Source organism: Saccoglossus kowalevskii, chromosome 19 (genome assembly GCF_978046115.1).
Source record: "Saccoglossus kowalevskii chromosome 19, keSacKowa6.1, whole genome shotgun sequence".
Lineage (NCBI taxonomy): Eukaryota > Metazoa > Hemichordata > Enteropneusta > Harrimaniidae > Saccoglossus > Saccoglossus kowalevskii.
The window spans coordinates 30,303,894-30,320,600 of NC_140659.1; the positions used below are offsets into that span (position 1 = coordinate 30,303,894).

Genomic DNA, 16,707 nt, shown 5'->3' on the forward strand with positions numbered 1-16,707 from the left:
GACCGTTTCGTATAGAGTCATTATCAGTGAGGTGGGTTCCACTTCATTGGGGGGGGGGTACTACTTTTTGTTTGGGAACCGACTACCATTCAGGTCCCTGACCATTCGGATAATACGTGCATGTGATCTGTCACGTGGCATGTCCGGAGATTGTTGTCGGGTTGAGGAAGGGACCAGAATTTATGGCGGGAGGTCTAGTGAGAAATTGTTTTATTAGTATAAATCACATTATAGTTCACAAATCCTGGGCAAGGTAATCAATAGTTTTACTATGTTTATTTAAAGTGAAAATAAACAAAAAAGTCAAGATTAGTCACGTGTTTTCAAATTAATGACCCTTTGCCAGTTGTTATAACATTTCACTGACCCTTGGATTACACAATATTTTTCATGTTCCCTCCCTAAGTAAATGGTGTAAATAAAAACAATTGTAACATGGTGTATATAGTATTATATTTTACGGGTATTTTCATCCTACCATATGAGGAAATGCGGATTCTAAATATAGAATGATTACGCTGGTAAGCGCCCTCTAATAATAAAAACAAACATGGCTGCCATCAGAACTCCACACAAAGAAATTTCTATTCTAAACTTTTTGGATTTCGGCATTCCTATGATGTATCCTTGGAAGAAAAAGATGTATATAATAATAAGGTTATAACGAAATTACCTCAAAATATGCACTCAGACAGTACGCCGCGCGTCGACCTCAGCTGCGCGTCGGTCGATACTCCAGCTGTACCCAGGCTGTCTTCGTGCATACTTTGAGGTATTCACGTAATAGCCTTATAGAGAAACATTTTATAATGTATTCAATTGTTTTAAATTAGTAGTTGCGTTCAAATTGGGGCAATTTGTTTTGACCCTGGGTCACACACTGACACAAAAACGCTTGCTAAGCTAATCGTCACCTTTTTTGTGTTGATGTTTTTTTTCTGTTTTTGAAAATGATAATTCTCTTTTAAATCTCCACGGTACAGGTCGTTCACAAACAATGTATTTTCCCACGTTGTTAGACGTTACGTGGGGACCCACTTGGCACAAGGCGCGGTGCTTAAGACGCAGTACGCAGTGCATAAGACGCAGTACGCAGTGTCCCCATACTTCGCATAATGTTGATGGCTTCCCCTTACTTAATTAGTTGATATTCCGCTATGTACAAAACATGTCGTCACTCAACGTGGTGTTTCCTTAATTGCTTGCAGGTCCCCCATCTATCGCAGTGTGACGACGCCGCTGGAAAGATTCCAATGCGTTTTTAGTTAGCCGCTGACGAGAAGAACTAGCTAACATCGGATACATCTCATGGAGTCAAAGAGTCGCCGCGCCCGCCATGATTGCTAACACCATCAAATGCCTACATCAGCGGATGTAGATAACAAGACGAGGCAAAATAATTCCTACAATTTCCTTTGTCGCCTCTCTATTCGGAATTGCCGGTGGCTGTTCATTCGGGTCTCCCACTTGATATGAGCATCAACAAACACACTACTAACGCATCGCCGTGACTAATGGAAATAGCGCAACCGACAGATATCACAAAGATTATGGCGTGGCACATCTTGCGTGGAGCCTCCCAGGGACTGATTACAAATTTCAGGGCACGTATTCTGGAAATCAGACAAGACTTGTCGGAAATGTTCACGCACAAAAGCAACATTCGATGTAACATATCTGATCGATACAGGCCAGTAGAATGTTAATATTTCCGGTGGATCACTCTTCATGTTAGTTGCATTTTGACTGACCTGACTGAATGCTTTTCTATAATATACCGAATGTCTAAAAAAAATTCAAAGTTCGGATATGTCAGTAAATACAAAAAACATTAACGAGAGATTTCAATTGTCGAATGGGATAACATTTCAAGCGAAGCGTGTATCTAGCCAATAGTCGCTGATTTACACGATAACGTCAGACGCGCAGTTGCTATAATTGGTCAAATACTTTCCAACTGTCTGCAGTTTTTACAAAATTATGCTGATTTATTAGGCGTGTATGACATAAATCAGATATTTATTCAATACACATGTCAATGTGTAAATATAATGGTATTAGCTAATCGGAGCTCAAACCAGGTGACGTCATTCGACAAAAAATCAATTCATGGATGGGAGATATATTTCACAACACGTAATGAACGCAATGTTTAGGTACTACAAGTATGCGGTGTTAGCGTATCACAGAACCGTCAACTTATCATAACATGAGACATGTTTTGAGATGTGTTGGTGTAGACTCTGCTTACCTCTAATTTATCATACTATAATCTCCAATCAGAAAGGAGACGGTCAAAATGTCAATATTTATATTGATATGTCGTGTACACACACCATGGTATGCGTGTGTTGTTCCAAACACATACAACTAGACCACATTAAAGATAAAGATAACCGATTAACAGACAAACAATATCTCACTTAAGTGGCCCATAAAAACATAACTACAGCAGTCATGCACACCAGACCACGGTGAGTTCCTCGCAATAGCCAGCCACCTGTTGTCTTTGTGGGACGATTTTTTGGATTTACGCCTGTTATGATTATTCACACTAATTCGCCTCTCAGTGAAAATATACACTGAAGTTAGACTGGGCATGCACGTTATACATTATTTATAAATCTAATATTTTTATAGTCTAACGAAAGATACGCATTATGTGAACTCGTGTGGCGACGTAGGCCGTTAGGTTTGATTCGGATGCGTAAGAATTTGCGGAACGGGGAGACGCCTGCCGAACCAATCGAATCGTCCTGTTTGGATTCAACGATTTTCGATTAAAAACATGTTTAATCTTTATACGTATATTTATAAGACCAAATATTATTTTACTGACTTCAAATTGAGTCAAAAAAGACATGTGGGACCAATTTTCAATATTTAAATATTGGTGAATTTTACTTAATGGCGCAAATTACGAAACTGAAACTAACTTCTTCTTCTTCTAACGAAGGGCGACTTGAGTTCGGGGACGGACGTTTTTCCCTGAATAAATTTCCTGGCGGTAAAACATCAATCATTTAGGCATTCTCTGTCCACTTATTTCACCCTTTGCATATTAAACTCCATATCAGTGGCACGTATCTATTTCAATTGTATTTTCCTTGAGCGCATGGACAGAAATTCAATTGAACCACAACCTCCGTTAGTCGGTTCCGCCTTTGCCATTCTTTTTCTGATGTCTTTTGTTGAAAGCAGTTTCGTTACCTGGACAACTAAAATAGGGTTTCCCAGACACCCGCACCGACCACTACACAGTTGCGCTATCTTTTGCATCTCAGAGTTAAACACGTGCGGCGCGTCAAAGAGCAGAGTGTTAAATGTTAACTCTCGTATTTGAGTTTTCCCTTTCTCTGAATAGTTCGCATACTTTGTTAACATTTTATGGTAACCGGGGATCTTATTATAGCGTACAATCTTTGCACAGTTTCGACTCATTGCAAGTAATTTCTAAAAAGTGCGCTGCAAAGGGGGGGGGGGTAGGAAATATCACGCTGTACGACATTCCTGAGTACGGGCCACGGATCGAGCGGTAAGGCCCGGGGTTAAGGCTGATCACAGACCACGTGTCGCGGTTCCCTAAAAGAATTTCTATGGTGTTCTCGGTAAGTTCAAAGCATATTCTACCAACTGGCGTTAAATGTTGCGTGACCTTGGGTGAAATTGTTTCATCCATCCCCGTATTATAAAACTAAACGAACCACAGTCTCCGCTATAATCTGGTGATTAACACGTCTCATTACAAACGTCGTTTGCCTCGTAATTTAATTAAAGACGACTTTGCGGGAAGTCTTTGACGATCATGTCATCACAGCTGACGCATCCAATTGCCGACACTAGAGGCACGACTTGTAATCCAACAAAGACACGATGAAATGTTCGCATACTTTAAACAAACTGCCAATGAGGACACAACCTTGGGTTTCCAAGGTAACATCGGACCAATACTACTAGTCCTGCTCACATTACCTGTAAATGGAGATTTATCTATTTATGTATTGATATATAACATTTATAATAATTTTACACTTATTATGAAATCGTGGTCCCATTAAATCTTTATCTGTATAGTAAAAGTGATTTAAAACTAACTATAAAAACAATATGACATAATAATGCCTTAGAATAATAAATATCAAGATCTTTATAAAGTAATTAATATTGTGTTTCCCGAGTTTTATGTTACACTTTTATACGTCATAGAACTGAAACTAAAAGTTTTAAATAAATTTAAATAAATAAATAAATAAATAAATAAATAAATAAATAAATAAATAAATAAATAAATAAATAAATAAATAAATAAATAAATAAATACAAATATTACCTAGACATTATTGCGATTCCTTTCTCTTTCAAAGTATAGACATACTCACAGTTACTACTGCGTGAATCTGCATTAAGTATTTGCACAGAGCCATAGTACTGATAAGTTGATATCGTACCACCAAACAGTGGATTAAGATTTAGTAATCAGTTCCGTGATCACTGACAAGTAAAGATACAAGTAAAAGTGACATATGTGTTCATTAAATGGTTCACTCGGTGAACTGCGTGATATCAAAGCTGTTATTATTGACTACCTATTGTTATAGTTTGCGTGTGAATACGAGCGGTTTCAAAAGTGCGAATGATTTTGATCACAAAAAGAACGCTATTCTAGTAACGAAGCAGCATGCTGACCTTGAATTTCTCATGGGTCATCATCTCACCGTTCTCGCGGACAATAGAGGGATTATCACGTGACAATAGATGATCGTGACACCATGAATGCCGATTATGACATCATTCTTTTGTTTTACAAAATCAGTATAGGTATGATGCACCATGGGAGTACATCCAGTGTATATAGGTGGAAATTCAGGGTTTAAGAATGGACGCTTCAAAAAAATGTCTTGACATTAACTTTCCTTAGTCGCTTTGTCTTTGTTAGTTTCAATTGAAGTTACGACTTGGTCCACATTGTAAATTTTAAAAATTGGTGTAATATCTGGCTTTTGCAAAACTCTCCGTATTTCGGGAGAGAAGTGGTTGACCCCTGGTGTGATTGGTTAGTTCAGAACGGAACCTCATACGTGTCCAATTTATTACAAATACGTGTTTGATAAATTGCGATATCAAATAAACGTAATTTGGTATGTCAGCTAAGTAGTTGTTCATAAAGTCACAACTTACCAACGATGGTGATTTATAAAACAAACTTATGCATTCCCCAAACAATATTTCAAATTTCACACGTTAGTAGTAACTTTGCGTTTATATGTTACACTGTAACTTTAAAGCAGATGGGGCGTGGCTATATTATAATGGACACGTAGTAGTTGTCACATCCCTATATCATCATGAAAATATACAAATGATAAATGAATCGTCGGTGGTTGTGAAAAGCCTTTAATCGTGAACTCAATGAACTCTCTTGCTATAAATACACCCATGGTATGCCAAACTTCAAAAACAAAAGCGCAAAACAAAATGCTGTCTCTGCTTGTGTCCGGTGATTGCGGTTGTTGGATTATGTTCGTTATGTATACGCGTACGTCCAATTACTTGTGATATATTTTTACAAAACTCGGCCAATCTTAACTCGCCAAGAACTGTATGTGGTTTAGTTTGGGGGCGGTGCTCATTGCAAACATTGTGACTATATATCTTAAATCATCGCGTTCATGGTTCTAATGTAGAAATATTTGGATTAAAGATACCGAAAATCTCAAAATTCCGTTAGTGATGCCGTTCATTTCTCGTGATTTAATCTTTCGTAGACAAGTTACTCGTTGTTCGTTCAGCTCATCGCAGTAAATAATCCCTAATACATAATCCATTTTCATGTCCACGTGGTGGTGTTCTATACTAGTACGGTTACCATGAATTCATGGTAACAGTATCGACTTTCTTGTGTAGTTGCGCAAGATAGTCTATGAATACATTCTGTTTCTTCGTATATATATACCCATTCAACGCACGCATTCTCCTTACGGTAAGTACAGTTCACTTTGTGTCGAATTCCAGTCAATTCAGCCTTCGTCTGATAAACATAATATTGTAATAACCCAAATTACCCCAGTTGACTGAACTTGAATGTATAAACAAATTAATAGATAGGTCATTGACCCCTGAAGAAAAAAAAAGAGATGTGGTCCGTGATATACCAGTAACTGTGGTAACGCTACAATATTTCTCGGTAATGGTAAATTTGGGAAGTAACCAATGGAAAGTAGGTCGGGTGTGGGAGAGCTCAGTTTTTCAGCGAGTGTCACTGAAGCTTACAGCAATGCCGTGCTAACAATTCTTTGACGTTACGTTATGTTTTTTCCCACCGCTGCCCCCACGTGTAGTAAATAAAACATACTGAAACGTGAGTTAGCAGTCCATCCCACCCCTTTGCAATTTATGACAAAAGTAATAAACTACAATCTCGGGGCTACCATCTAGTTAACTTATTTGTTGAATCACGCCCGTGTTTTTGTTCTTTACATGCAGTGTGAAAGTGAACCAGTATGTGGGAAGATTTGCATTGGTGTGAACACGTGACTCACGGTCTGGAGTGATGCAGAATGCCAACAAGTCAAGCCAATGAATGCGTTTGAGGGGAAACTTGGAACAATGCCCGGGAATATATTTAGTTTTGACTTCTTTTAATTTCGCCGACACTCCGTGGGGTGGAAAATGTATACATGACTGAACTGCGGGGACTATCCCGCTCAGAACCATAGCTGCTTATCCTGGATTGTTTCAATGGACAATGTGTCTATCGGCCCACCTATGTAGATGAATATTACTACAAGTTGTGACGTCACTGCAAACATGCTGCCTGAATTAGAAGAGTGACGTGGGTAAATTGGTTGTTTATTTAAGGTGGCTTTGTCGGCGCCTTTTTATGTGTTTGTAATCGCCAGAATGAAAGGGCGCCTAATTGCTCTTGTGTGGCGTGAAAAGGCATTTAACGCAGTTCACCAAAGCAGGTCCATTCAGTCGAGGTTTTCTCTTCCTGCGGTCGCGATCGTGTGTAAATGTGTCTTTAATACTCAAGAGGTTCTCAGCAAACCACAGTGACAACACACTCGAGTCGTCGCGCCTGATACTGATTTCCACGTATATCCGGCTTCAAGTTATAAAATCATTGTGAATCCACAGAGTCTCTCACACCGGAAGAAACGTTGAACTCTGCTCATCACCTAAATCAGTTTTATTATTCGCGTGGTTTCCGATTCAAGACACCGTAAAAAAAAAAACCGCAGAATAGTCCGACTATCATCATGGCAACACATTTATCGTCGTGGACAGCGCTAACCATTGTATGTTTCATAACACTTTGGTTGCATCTAGTGAATGCAGTGCGGCCGGAATTTGACTTTCGTCTTGAAGTGGACGACGCAAGTCGACGAGACCGATCCCATTTAAGTGGAAGCGATGGTGGCGCAATTGGAACATCAGTATTAGTGGTAGGTTGAGTTTTTTTATTACACATAATCATGTATTGCAATATTCTTATGTCGTATTTACACTGAACCAGCAGTACGGAGAATAATTCATGACACGAGGCGGGTTGAATTATATTATGTTGGCAAAATAGCAATTACTATATACATTGTACGTATCGAATAATCACCTACGGCTGCGTGTCGACAGGTGTGCGATGACATTTGGATTTCTAAGTGTCTTCTAGCGGTATTATTTGTTTCCATTTATTCCCAAGCTTGAAACCCATCGGCAAACTATATGAAAGATTTCTTCTTCTTTTGAACTCTTGTATATTTGAAATTATTATCGTGCTATTGCCAAGAAACCACGTAACGCAATGGCATGTTATGATGGGTGGGGGTTTTAGCGAAATCTCGATCAAGTGAAGCCGACGTTACGAGATGTTAAGAGGTCGTATTAAAATGACAAAAACTACCAACACTGGGATTTATTTATTTACCGACGTCTATAATTTAAGATATATCTGGTGGCGGTTGGCACTTATTGAGTAAACCGCAATGTAAACTGTTCGAAGGACTACTTTTTGTGCAACGCCCCGCCTAGTCGTGGCCAGCCCGCACGCTGAGAGTTGCGTTGTTCTGTTTTACAATAGGGGCATACACATGATTACATTCTACTCAAATCGGCCCTCCTAATTCCGACTCGCACTTCATCCACGAGTGCGCCTTAAATGCGCCCTGTGCTTTGTGGTCGCCCCCGATTCCGAAAAAAAAGAGAGTGCATATTTCCGCCGCTTTGTCGGCACGGTTTGATCGTCATCGCGACAGCATTCCAGGGATCGATGGGAGACCCATTGGGACAACGGACTGAACACTATCAAATACGACTGAACTCACAGGCATGTGAGAAATGTGTATTATGCGTTGAACATGAAATATACACGAAGTCAGGATTGGAAACATTCACATTCTCGTGCAGAGCTTAGTGTTGAGACATCACAACTGAGGCGCGTTTCTGCACAGTGTGACTTGAATGGCTTACTTTTAATAAGATAGCCCATAACTGCTTTCAGTTTGACAACATCGTCTTGGACTGGAAATGTGATAATCAAAAGTTTCTTTTCACGACACTCACCCACTATAGGCAAGCTGCTACATATTTTAAATCAAATAAAAAACTTTCAGAATCTCAGTTATTAACTAGATGGATGTTCAGTGTTGCCGAAGTCGTGAAGCGCGAATTCTAAAGCAAAATAACGAAATGTTCTTCCGTAAACGAGAATCAACAATTTACAAGTTAGGTTTAAAAACACTAAAACTGCCGTAAATTAAATTGAACAGTTAGATTGAGAACTTTACTTGTGAGCGCATATACAGTATATTAATTATCTGTAGACGTCGTCAATAGAAAGAACGATTCCTGTGAGAAATACGTATATAGTACGGCCGTCTATTGCCCGACCCTGTTTGCTGGCTAACCACAAAGAGTAAACAACATGTTTCCGCTATCACATGCAATCGATCAATGTCATCCAGTTATTTCACGAAATATTTTGTCGGATTTAGAACTTCTTTGTACGTCTCATTGTGTGGTGTGCATAGCAAGAAATTGCGCCTTACTTATTTATGTATATGCTTTAAAACATAAAAACTAAAAATATTCGCTGTGATGGAAAGCAGAACTCGATAGGTACTTCAGTTTGTGTTCTCATGGACACGCCAAATAAATCAAAACCTTGCATTATCAGAATTTCTGACTTTCTTCCGGGACCATTCTATAAATAACTAAAAGTTTGTTGATATTGGGTGACTCCGAAATTGCAACAATGTGTATTATTACACTGCTGTTTCGCTAAAAAAAGTTGACAATGTGGTGCCGCTGAACGATCGTATTCCCAAATAAACTTGTTCAAGTCAACGGGTGATTACGCCCACCACTCACGTGCACAGGGGCTACAAAAATAATAAAATGAAAAAATGCGGCATAGTTGCGGGGTGGGGTGGGGTATTTGAGTAATTAATTCACAAACCCGCGGAAATATCGACCTAATTCAAGTTTTTTTTAGTAATCATGATTTCAAACATCGCTGGAGCTTTTCGATTGTGTGTGTGGGACAGACAGTTTGGGAAGTTTTTGAAAAATTAGTTTAGTTCGTGATGTAAAATATTGTGTTTTATATTTATTCCAGTGTTTTGAATATATGCAGGACTGATAGCATAAAATCTTGTCCTTGGCTGACCCAATTATGCCGCATATACACAACACTAAATATGTTTTTTTCTTTATTTCCATGCCTTCAGATTGAATGTGTCAACGACGACTCTTGTGATCGAAACGAGTTCTGTCACGGCGCAGAAGGGCACCGACTTTGTCTGTCTTGTAGACGTAATCGACGTCGTTGCCATAGAGATGAAATGTGCTGCCCTGGTCACAAATGTAATGGGGGGATGTGTATCTCGGAACAATCAGGACGTCGTGCTTCCCGCATTTCGCAACGCACCAGAGACAACATGTTCACCGGTGAGCTAACATTCTTACTCTTATTCGGGGTGCTGGGATTCCGTAGGGGGCGATCTACGCGATCTGACATTTTGTCGCTAGGTCACGTAATACAATACCATCAATAGGAAGTGGTGAGATCGTAGTGAGACCACAGCTCCCACAATCAGGTCACTGCGAATTGCTTATCAACAATGTCGTGTATATGTATGGATGGGTGAGTGACAAATCGTCTTAAATGCCTCTTTGCGACACCAAATAGTTGTGACATACATTTGGTATTTTAACATAATAAGTTTACGAGAGCGTGTGTGACAACATATTAACGGACTACCCAAACTGAAAACTTAAAATGATTAAAATGGTTTTCTTCAATTCGTTTATTCACATCTGTATTACAAACATTTTCAAATGATGACATTTCTCGGAAGATAACCGATAGATTTCTTTTTGAGTTCCATATCGAACAGGACGCGTCACGATGACCGCCGCCCTTTAAAAATGTATAAGTGAGTAGTTTTCTTTGAGAATTAACATAATATTTTGTTTTATTCAGGTCACATAGGTTCATCGTGCCGACACGAGAATGATTGTATGGAGGGCCTCTGTTGCGCTCACCACTTTTGGGAACGACGCTGCAAGCGAATGTTGGAGGTTGATGACGTATGTACCAATGACCCAAAACCACCACGAATGCCATCATTCCAGCGGTGTCCGTGCAGCGACGGCCTAATGTGTAAAAGGGATCCCACGGGGGAAACTCAACTGCATTTGTGCCAACGCAGTAAAAATTGAAATAATAAACACGTGACCTACATAGCTGGTCGTCCGCTGCTTGCAACAGATCGTACGAAGTCCATGTTTTGAAGTTGTCTGTCGCCCTCTATTAATATTTTGTTTTTATAATGAAACAAACTCGAGAGGGCTCACTCCTGCATAAAGTCGACGGATGTCATCACGTCATTCTTCAACATTTATATATATAATCATGTGAACACTGTACATGTATCGGATTGTTTTGGTTTTATCAAAATATTAATAATATACTTTATTAAAACAGTGACACAATGGCAAAATTGTTGTTTTATCCACAGTCTCTCTGTGTTTTATCCTGTGCCAAACGTTCAGTTCTGACTTGACCATTCAACAATTTATTTTCTCATACTTATTTATTTATTATACAGGAAGTATATTTGAGTAATCTTTTAATCCAGGCAGAGATCCTGTCATGTATTGATGAAACAACAATGTACAAATTTGAACTATGACCTCTTCTGCGGGCTCTACTGTTTTGCTGAAGGCTCTCTGGGTAACTTGGATTCTAAGTCAGAGGGCGCTCTAAGCGTCAATGTCTTGTATTATATTGTATGGCTACAGTACATATGCTTGTGAAGCACCGGAATGAGTGTTTGTCAGATATTCGGAATATGTATTTGTGTAAATATTTAACATTTATTTGTAGAGTATTATTCAATAAATCGAAAATGATTTAAACGAATCTGACACCGTTGCTGACTATTTCCTGAATATAACTGTTACATTGTACACCCGGCGACTATGCTTAAAGGGTGGCGGTCGTTGCTCCACACATGTATGATATATGGGTCTCATATGAACACAAATGTCGACTTTGACTGTTGCGCAGACTAACAGTTACAAACTGATGCGTTACCCAACTTTAGCTATGTAAGTTCTTTGGTGAATGGAGGTATCGAAGGAGTCACCAGTGGTAGTTAGTGTACGCCCACGGTCACGTCCAAGTCAAAACCCGTACCCGATTTTCATTAAAATAGCGCAAATGGATTGTGAGAAAGCCAATGTTTATCAACACAAACTTCACACATGCGCGGCGCGACGAACACCGCCCACCTTCACCACAACTCGGGTCATCTAGAAATGAACAAATCTCTAAAAACAGTATTTTTTAACAGTGAATGTCTTCGTCATAGGAACACCTTGTCGCTGTGCACCTTATACAAACTATTTTTAAAGGGAGTTCCTAATTATTTGGAGATTACTTAAATCTAAGACAGAGTTGTGATTGGAGTAAAAAAACTGTCAACAACTATTTGAAGGACAGTTGTCGTCACGAAGAGTGGAAAATATAGTTTGTTTACACGACCATCGTCCGTTATATGCATCTACGCAAAAGAAGTCGAACCTTATGGTTTGCCATTTATTTGGTTCAGTCCTATTCTACCTGGTCGAGAGTTGCCATCAAACGATCATTTCCTATCTTTAATCACATGCGCAAACCGTAGATTAATATGAGGTGTTTGTGAATAACTGGGATACAAAGTATTAAAGCGGGAGGGTCGTCACCTGCGCACGCGTGGGAATTGAGTTCCAAGCGACAATAACAACACACTCTAAAAACGCAAAGGCTCATGGGTAGACGCTTGTGTGTAACCAATGACACGTATGCGCAGATGACGACCCCCCTCCCCGCTTTAATAACTTTAATAAGTTAAATAACTTATTGACATTATTCATTTTGAATAAAACATAGTCCAATCTATAACTAAATAACACTTCATAAATACATACACAAAAACATACTAATACAGTTTAACAAAAGGGCTTGGAAATATCAGGGAATTGATAATTACTGTATCACATTACCATACTTTCTTTTATATTAATACCAGGCTGTATTAATGTGGAAGTGTTGCCCATAATGTATTTAAATTTTGAATCTTCATCCATCAAATGGAAATTAACAGTTTTATTTTTAATTGAGTCAAACAATTTTCACCTAATTGTAATATGTTGTGGGCATTTCATAACATAATGGAATTCATCCTCAATTGAATTTGTGTTGCATCTTGTACAGATCCTGTGTTCAACTTTAAACTTTGGCCTTAAGTGCCTGCCTTTCTCAATCATTAAGTGATGGTCACTTATTCTTAGTTTGAATATTCTTTTTCTTATTCCACCATCCTTAACATTATTTATATACTCCTTCATTTTAAATTCTGTTTTGAATAATTTATATGTTCTTAGTTCATTCTATTCCCCTGTCCCATCTGTATTTATAATTTTTTTCAAATTTGAATCATAGTCAGTCTCTACACGTTTAAAAATTTCTTTAATGTTATTTTCATTCCCACTCCAAAAGTTACCCACTTCTTTTTTAGCAGTAATTTCTTGCATTGACTTAGCCCATGAGCAAGGCCGTAGCTAGCGGGGGGCAGGGGGCGAAGCTGCCCCCCCTGAGTTTGGGAGTTTTTTTTAAACCTTAAAATAAAAAAGTTTCGAGCAACCACGTATTTAGTTTGTACACAATTTGAAATGGAACATGGTAAGCCAGTTGCGTGTACTTTGTTTATATTTATTACTGAGCGCGTTGACACTTTGACGCGTACAGGTAAGACGCATGCACCCAGCACAGCGGGTCAAACGTTACCTTCAAGTATTTCATATTGACACGTCAGCCATGTCAGCTCTGAAGAAACGTTGCACACAACTGTCAATGTTGATTTTTTTTTACATCATTCCTTCCCCAGAGGTGATTTATTCGAGGAAAGCTAACTGGAGATAAATTTATATACTATTGCCAAAGTTGTAAACATAAACTGTGTATTGTACAACTATCAATTGTATTAATCAGTCCTGCAAATTAATATTGCTTATATATGAAGATAGAACAAAAGTGTTTCAGGTTTTAAAGTTCATACTGTAATACCCCTTGTTTTGTATATAATCATAAAATATATCAAGATGATTTTATTGTTAACAAGTCATTATTAATGACACAGTCCCCGTCCAAAATGTTGTGATCTGACATATCAATTTGATGCTGATGAAGTCATTGAGATTAGATTAAAACCATTAATAGGAGATGGATTTGTAAAAAAGTATGATTTAGTGCTTTTACACGAGAATTTGACATTGGGCAATCATATTGAATCAAATTACATAAATAATGTTTGTGTTGAGATATCTATTGGTACACTGTCTTTGTACAAAATTTAAACAGAAATGTTCTTTGCATTCATGGGACAGTAGGCATGAAAAACAAAATGGCCACTCAGTCAGCCATATTAGTTTAAATCACATAAAAATATGACATGCAACTATAACCCAATATGTATGATCATCATATCAACTTTGATACAAATCGGCCCAGTCATCTCTGAGAAACAGCTCCGGACATGTAAAAATGACGATTTAGCGCTTTTACATGAAAATTGGGCGTCGGCCAGCCATATTGAATTGAATCACAAAAATTATTTGGTGCAGATGTATCTCTTGGTATACTGTCTTTGTACAAAATTTAAACAGAAACGTTCATTTCATTCACGATAAAGTATCATGGGTACCATGAAAAACAAGATGGTCGCCAGTCGGCCATATTTGTTCGAATCACGAAAAAAAATACGTGCACCTACAACCCAATATGTATGATCATCATACCAACTTTGATCCAAATCGGCCCAGTCATCTCCGAGAAACTGCTGCGGACACGTTTAGGTGTCAGAAATAGCAAATTTTACATCCAAAATGACCGCCAGTCGGCCATTTTTCTCCGATCATAAAGTAACTTGACGCGCATATGTATTGTCTTCATGTAAAGTTTGAATGAAATCCGTCAATGGGTGTCCGAGATATAGCTCCGGTCGTACGGAACAAACCCAAATTAATAGTCTCCGTTTTCGGGGACTAAAAATAGATAGATACCCCCCCCCCCATAGCCATTAACTTATGGTGCAACTGCACAGCTCTACGCCTTTATACATTTATACGCAATTTAAAAAAATACATTTGCTGCCCCCTAGTGAAAAAAAGCTAGCTACGGCCCTGATGAGGATTAATTTTCCATCGTACTCATCATTGCCTCATGGACTAGAGTATTTTTTTGTGTGCGTGCTTGTTCTTAACCAAAATTTCAATAACATTTTCTTAATAAATATTGACAGTGGGTATCTACCTAATTCTCCTCTTACTGCTGGATTGGTGGATGATTGATTTACCTGTAATAATAACTTACATAATTTTGGATTTCATTTTTCCACAGGTGTTTTGTCAGTGTATTTTGTTCGCGTAATATTAGCACCGTCCATCGACACCGTTGAGGGACTGTGATATTAGCAACTGACAGTCATTCGTTTTGCTTAACATATACTGTGACGTTGAGGGCAGCATGCAACAACTAAAAGACACAAACCGGGCGAATATGTATACCAAGAACGAACCTCTGTAATAGTTACACAACACAAACACACCGTTTTGTTTCCTTCGTCGGACAGTAATGCAGTTTGATGTCACATGTAGTCCTACATATCAACAGATTATGTCAAAATATCGAAAACCAGCAAGATATAAACTCTAAATTTAATAGGCCAAAAAAAATTGTTTTGTTGCCCTAAGCGACCGACCGAAAAATATGAAATATTTTTTGTTTTTGTTTTTTAATGGCCCAAATATTTAAAACTCACCATTTTAAGCAGTAAAAAAGTGTTCCCTCTAAAAATTAACGATCCCGGAGCGGGGGGGGGGGGGTCAGTGGCTACTTTGAACCTCGGGCTAATCTGTATTTCTCTGACATGTTCCGAATACACGTCTTTTGCATTTCAGGCCATTTTGACATTTGCGATTCGACGGATAGTTGGTGCACTAAATTAAGTATTTTCTTACAAAACGTGACATTTTTTATTAAAACTCTTATCCGCCTACATCACAAACAAAACGACGGCTTTTGCACGTTGTTTTAGCGCTGTCAATATTCTCACTTCTGGGTTTGTCATCGTGTGTACGTACATGTGAACAGCGGTCAGTAGCAAGCATGACATGACAGCAAAAGCTGGATCTATTAAATTTTGCAAAGTCACGTCACTTAAAAATTTTCCGACTTGAGGGCAACATAAGTTGTTGTTTTTTTGGCCTTACACTGGCATTTTTCACAAACAGTTGCAATCTTATTTTGTGACATAATCCACCTTTTTTGTACATTAAATGATTTCCTCGTCTTTAATAATAATTTAATAATATAATTGTTTTGTTGCTGTTGTGCACACTACAAACGCAGATGACAGATATGTTTACCAAAGACACTTTTAGCATCATGGATGGGTCAAACATCCGTCAAAATAGCGATGTAACAGACGGTGAAAATGTCACATGTAGTTTTAAGATATATACTTATTGTTGTTAAGAATTGGTAGGAAATTTTGAAGAAATATGAAATAATGAATATCATATGTTGTATTTCCAGTTTCCGAATCTGAATGTACTCAGGAAAAAACGTTGAAACTGTCACGGTGGATGCTTAGAGGAAATTAACTGCAGTCTATAAATTAAGTTAGATATGTCAACATGCACTGAGTTATTATCACTGTTTTTCTAGGATGGTCAGTTACTTTGTATGTATGTTTGTCTAAAGAATATGAATGTCATTACTTTAAAAGTTAGTAGTAGGGGAAATTTTTTTATCAAAAAGAACATTTTTATGCACGTCGTGTTTTTATTTTGTTCAGGGAGTGATGTTATATACATTTGTAGAATGAAAATAATACGCTCATTTCGCATTTTTCCCCAAAAAATTAGCTCGTGATGAATTCTGCAAATTTATGAATCAACATTTTACACATTGTTCTCCATATTTAACCTTTGAAACGAGTCGTGTCTTGAACGGTCAGTAGCAACAGACCGAAGAACATGTATACAAAAGCAACAGTATTAACAAAATCACCGCTAGTGGCGGTATGATCTCGTTTATCTTTCTTTAATGGCAAGGTCGCAGTTTTTTCTATCCCATTGTATGCATATTACCTAGCCATCTTA

The 16,707-nt window shown here is 38.2% G+C and overlaps 1 protein-coding gene across 1 annotated transcript; it reads left to right on the forward strand.

Annotated features, from left to right (window-relative positions):
- Positions 1 to 6,980: 6,980 nt before the first annotated feature.
- On the forward strand, positions 6,981 to 11,422 carry dkk1/2 (dickkopf homolog 1/2). The gene is given in 3 exon segments (NM_001164947.1): positions 6,981 to 7,445; positions 9,726 to 9,945; positions 10,481 to 11,422. Coding segments are annotated over 3 exon segments (645 nt in total). The 5' UTR covers positions 6,981 to 7,259; the 3' UTR covers positions 10,720 to 11,422.
- Positions 11,423 to 16,707: the final 5,285 nt, after the last annotated feature.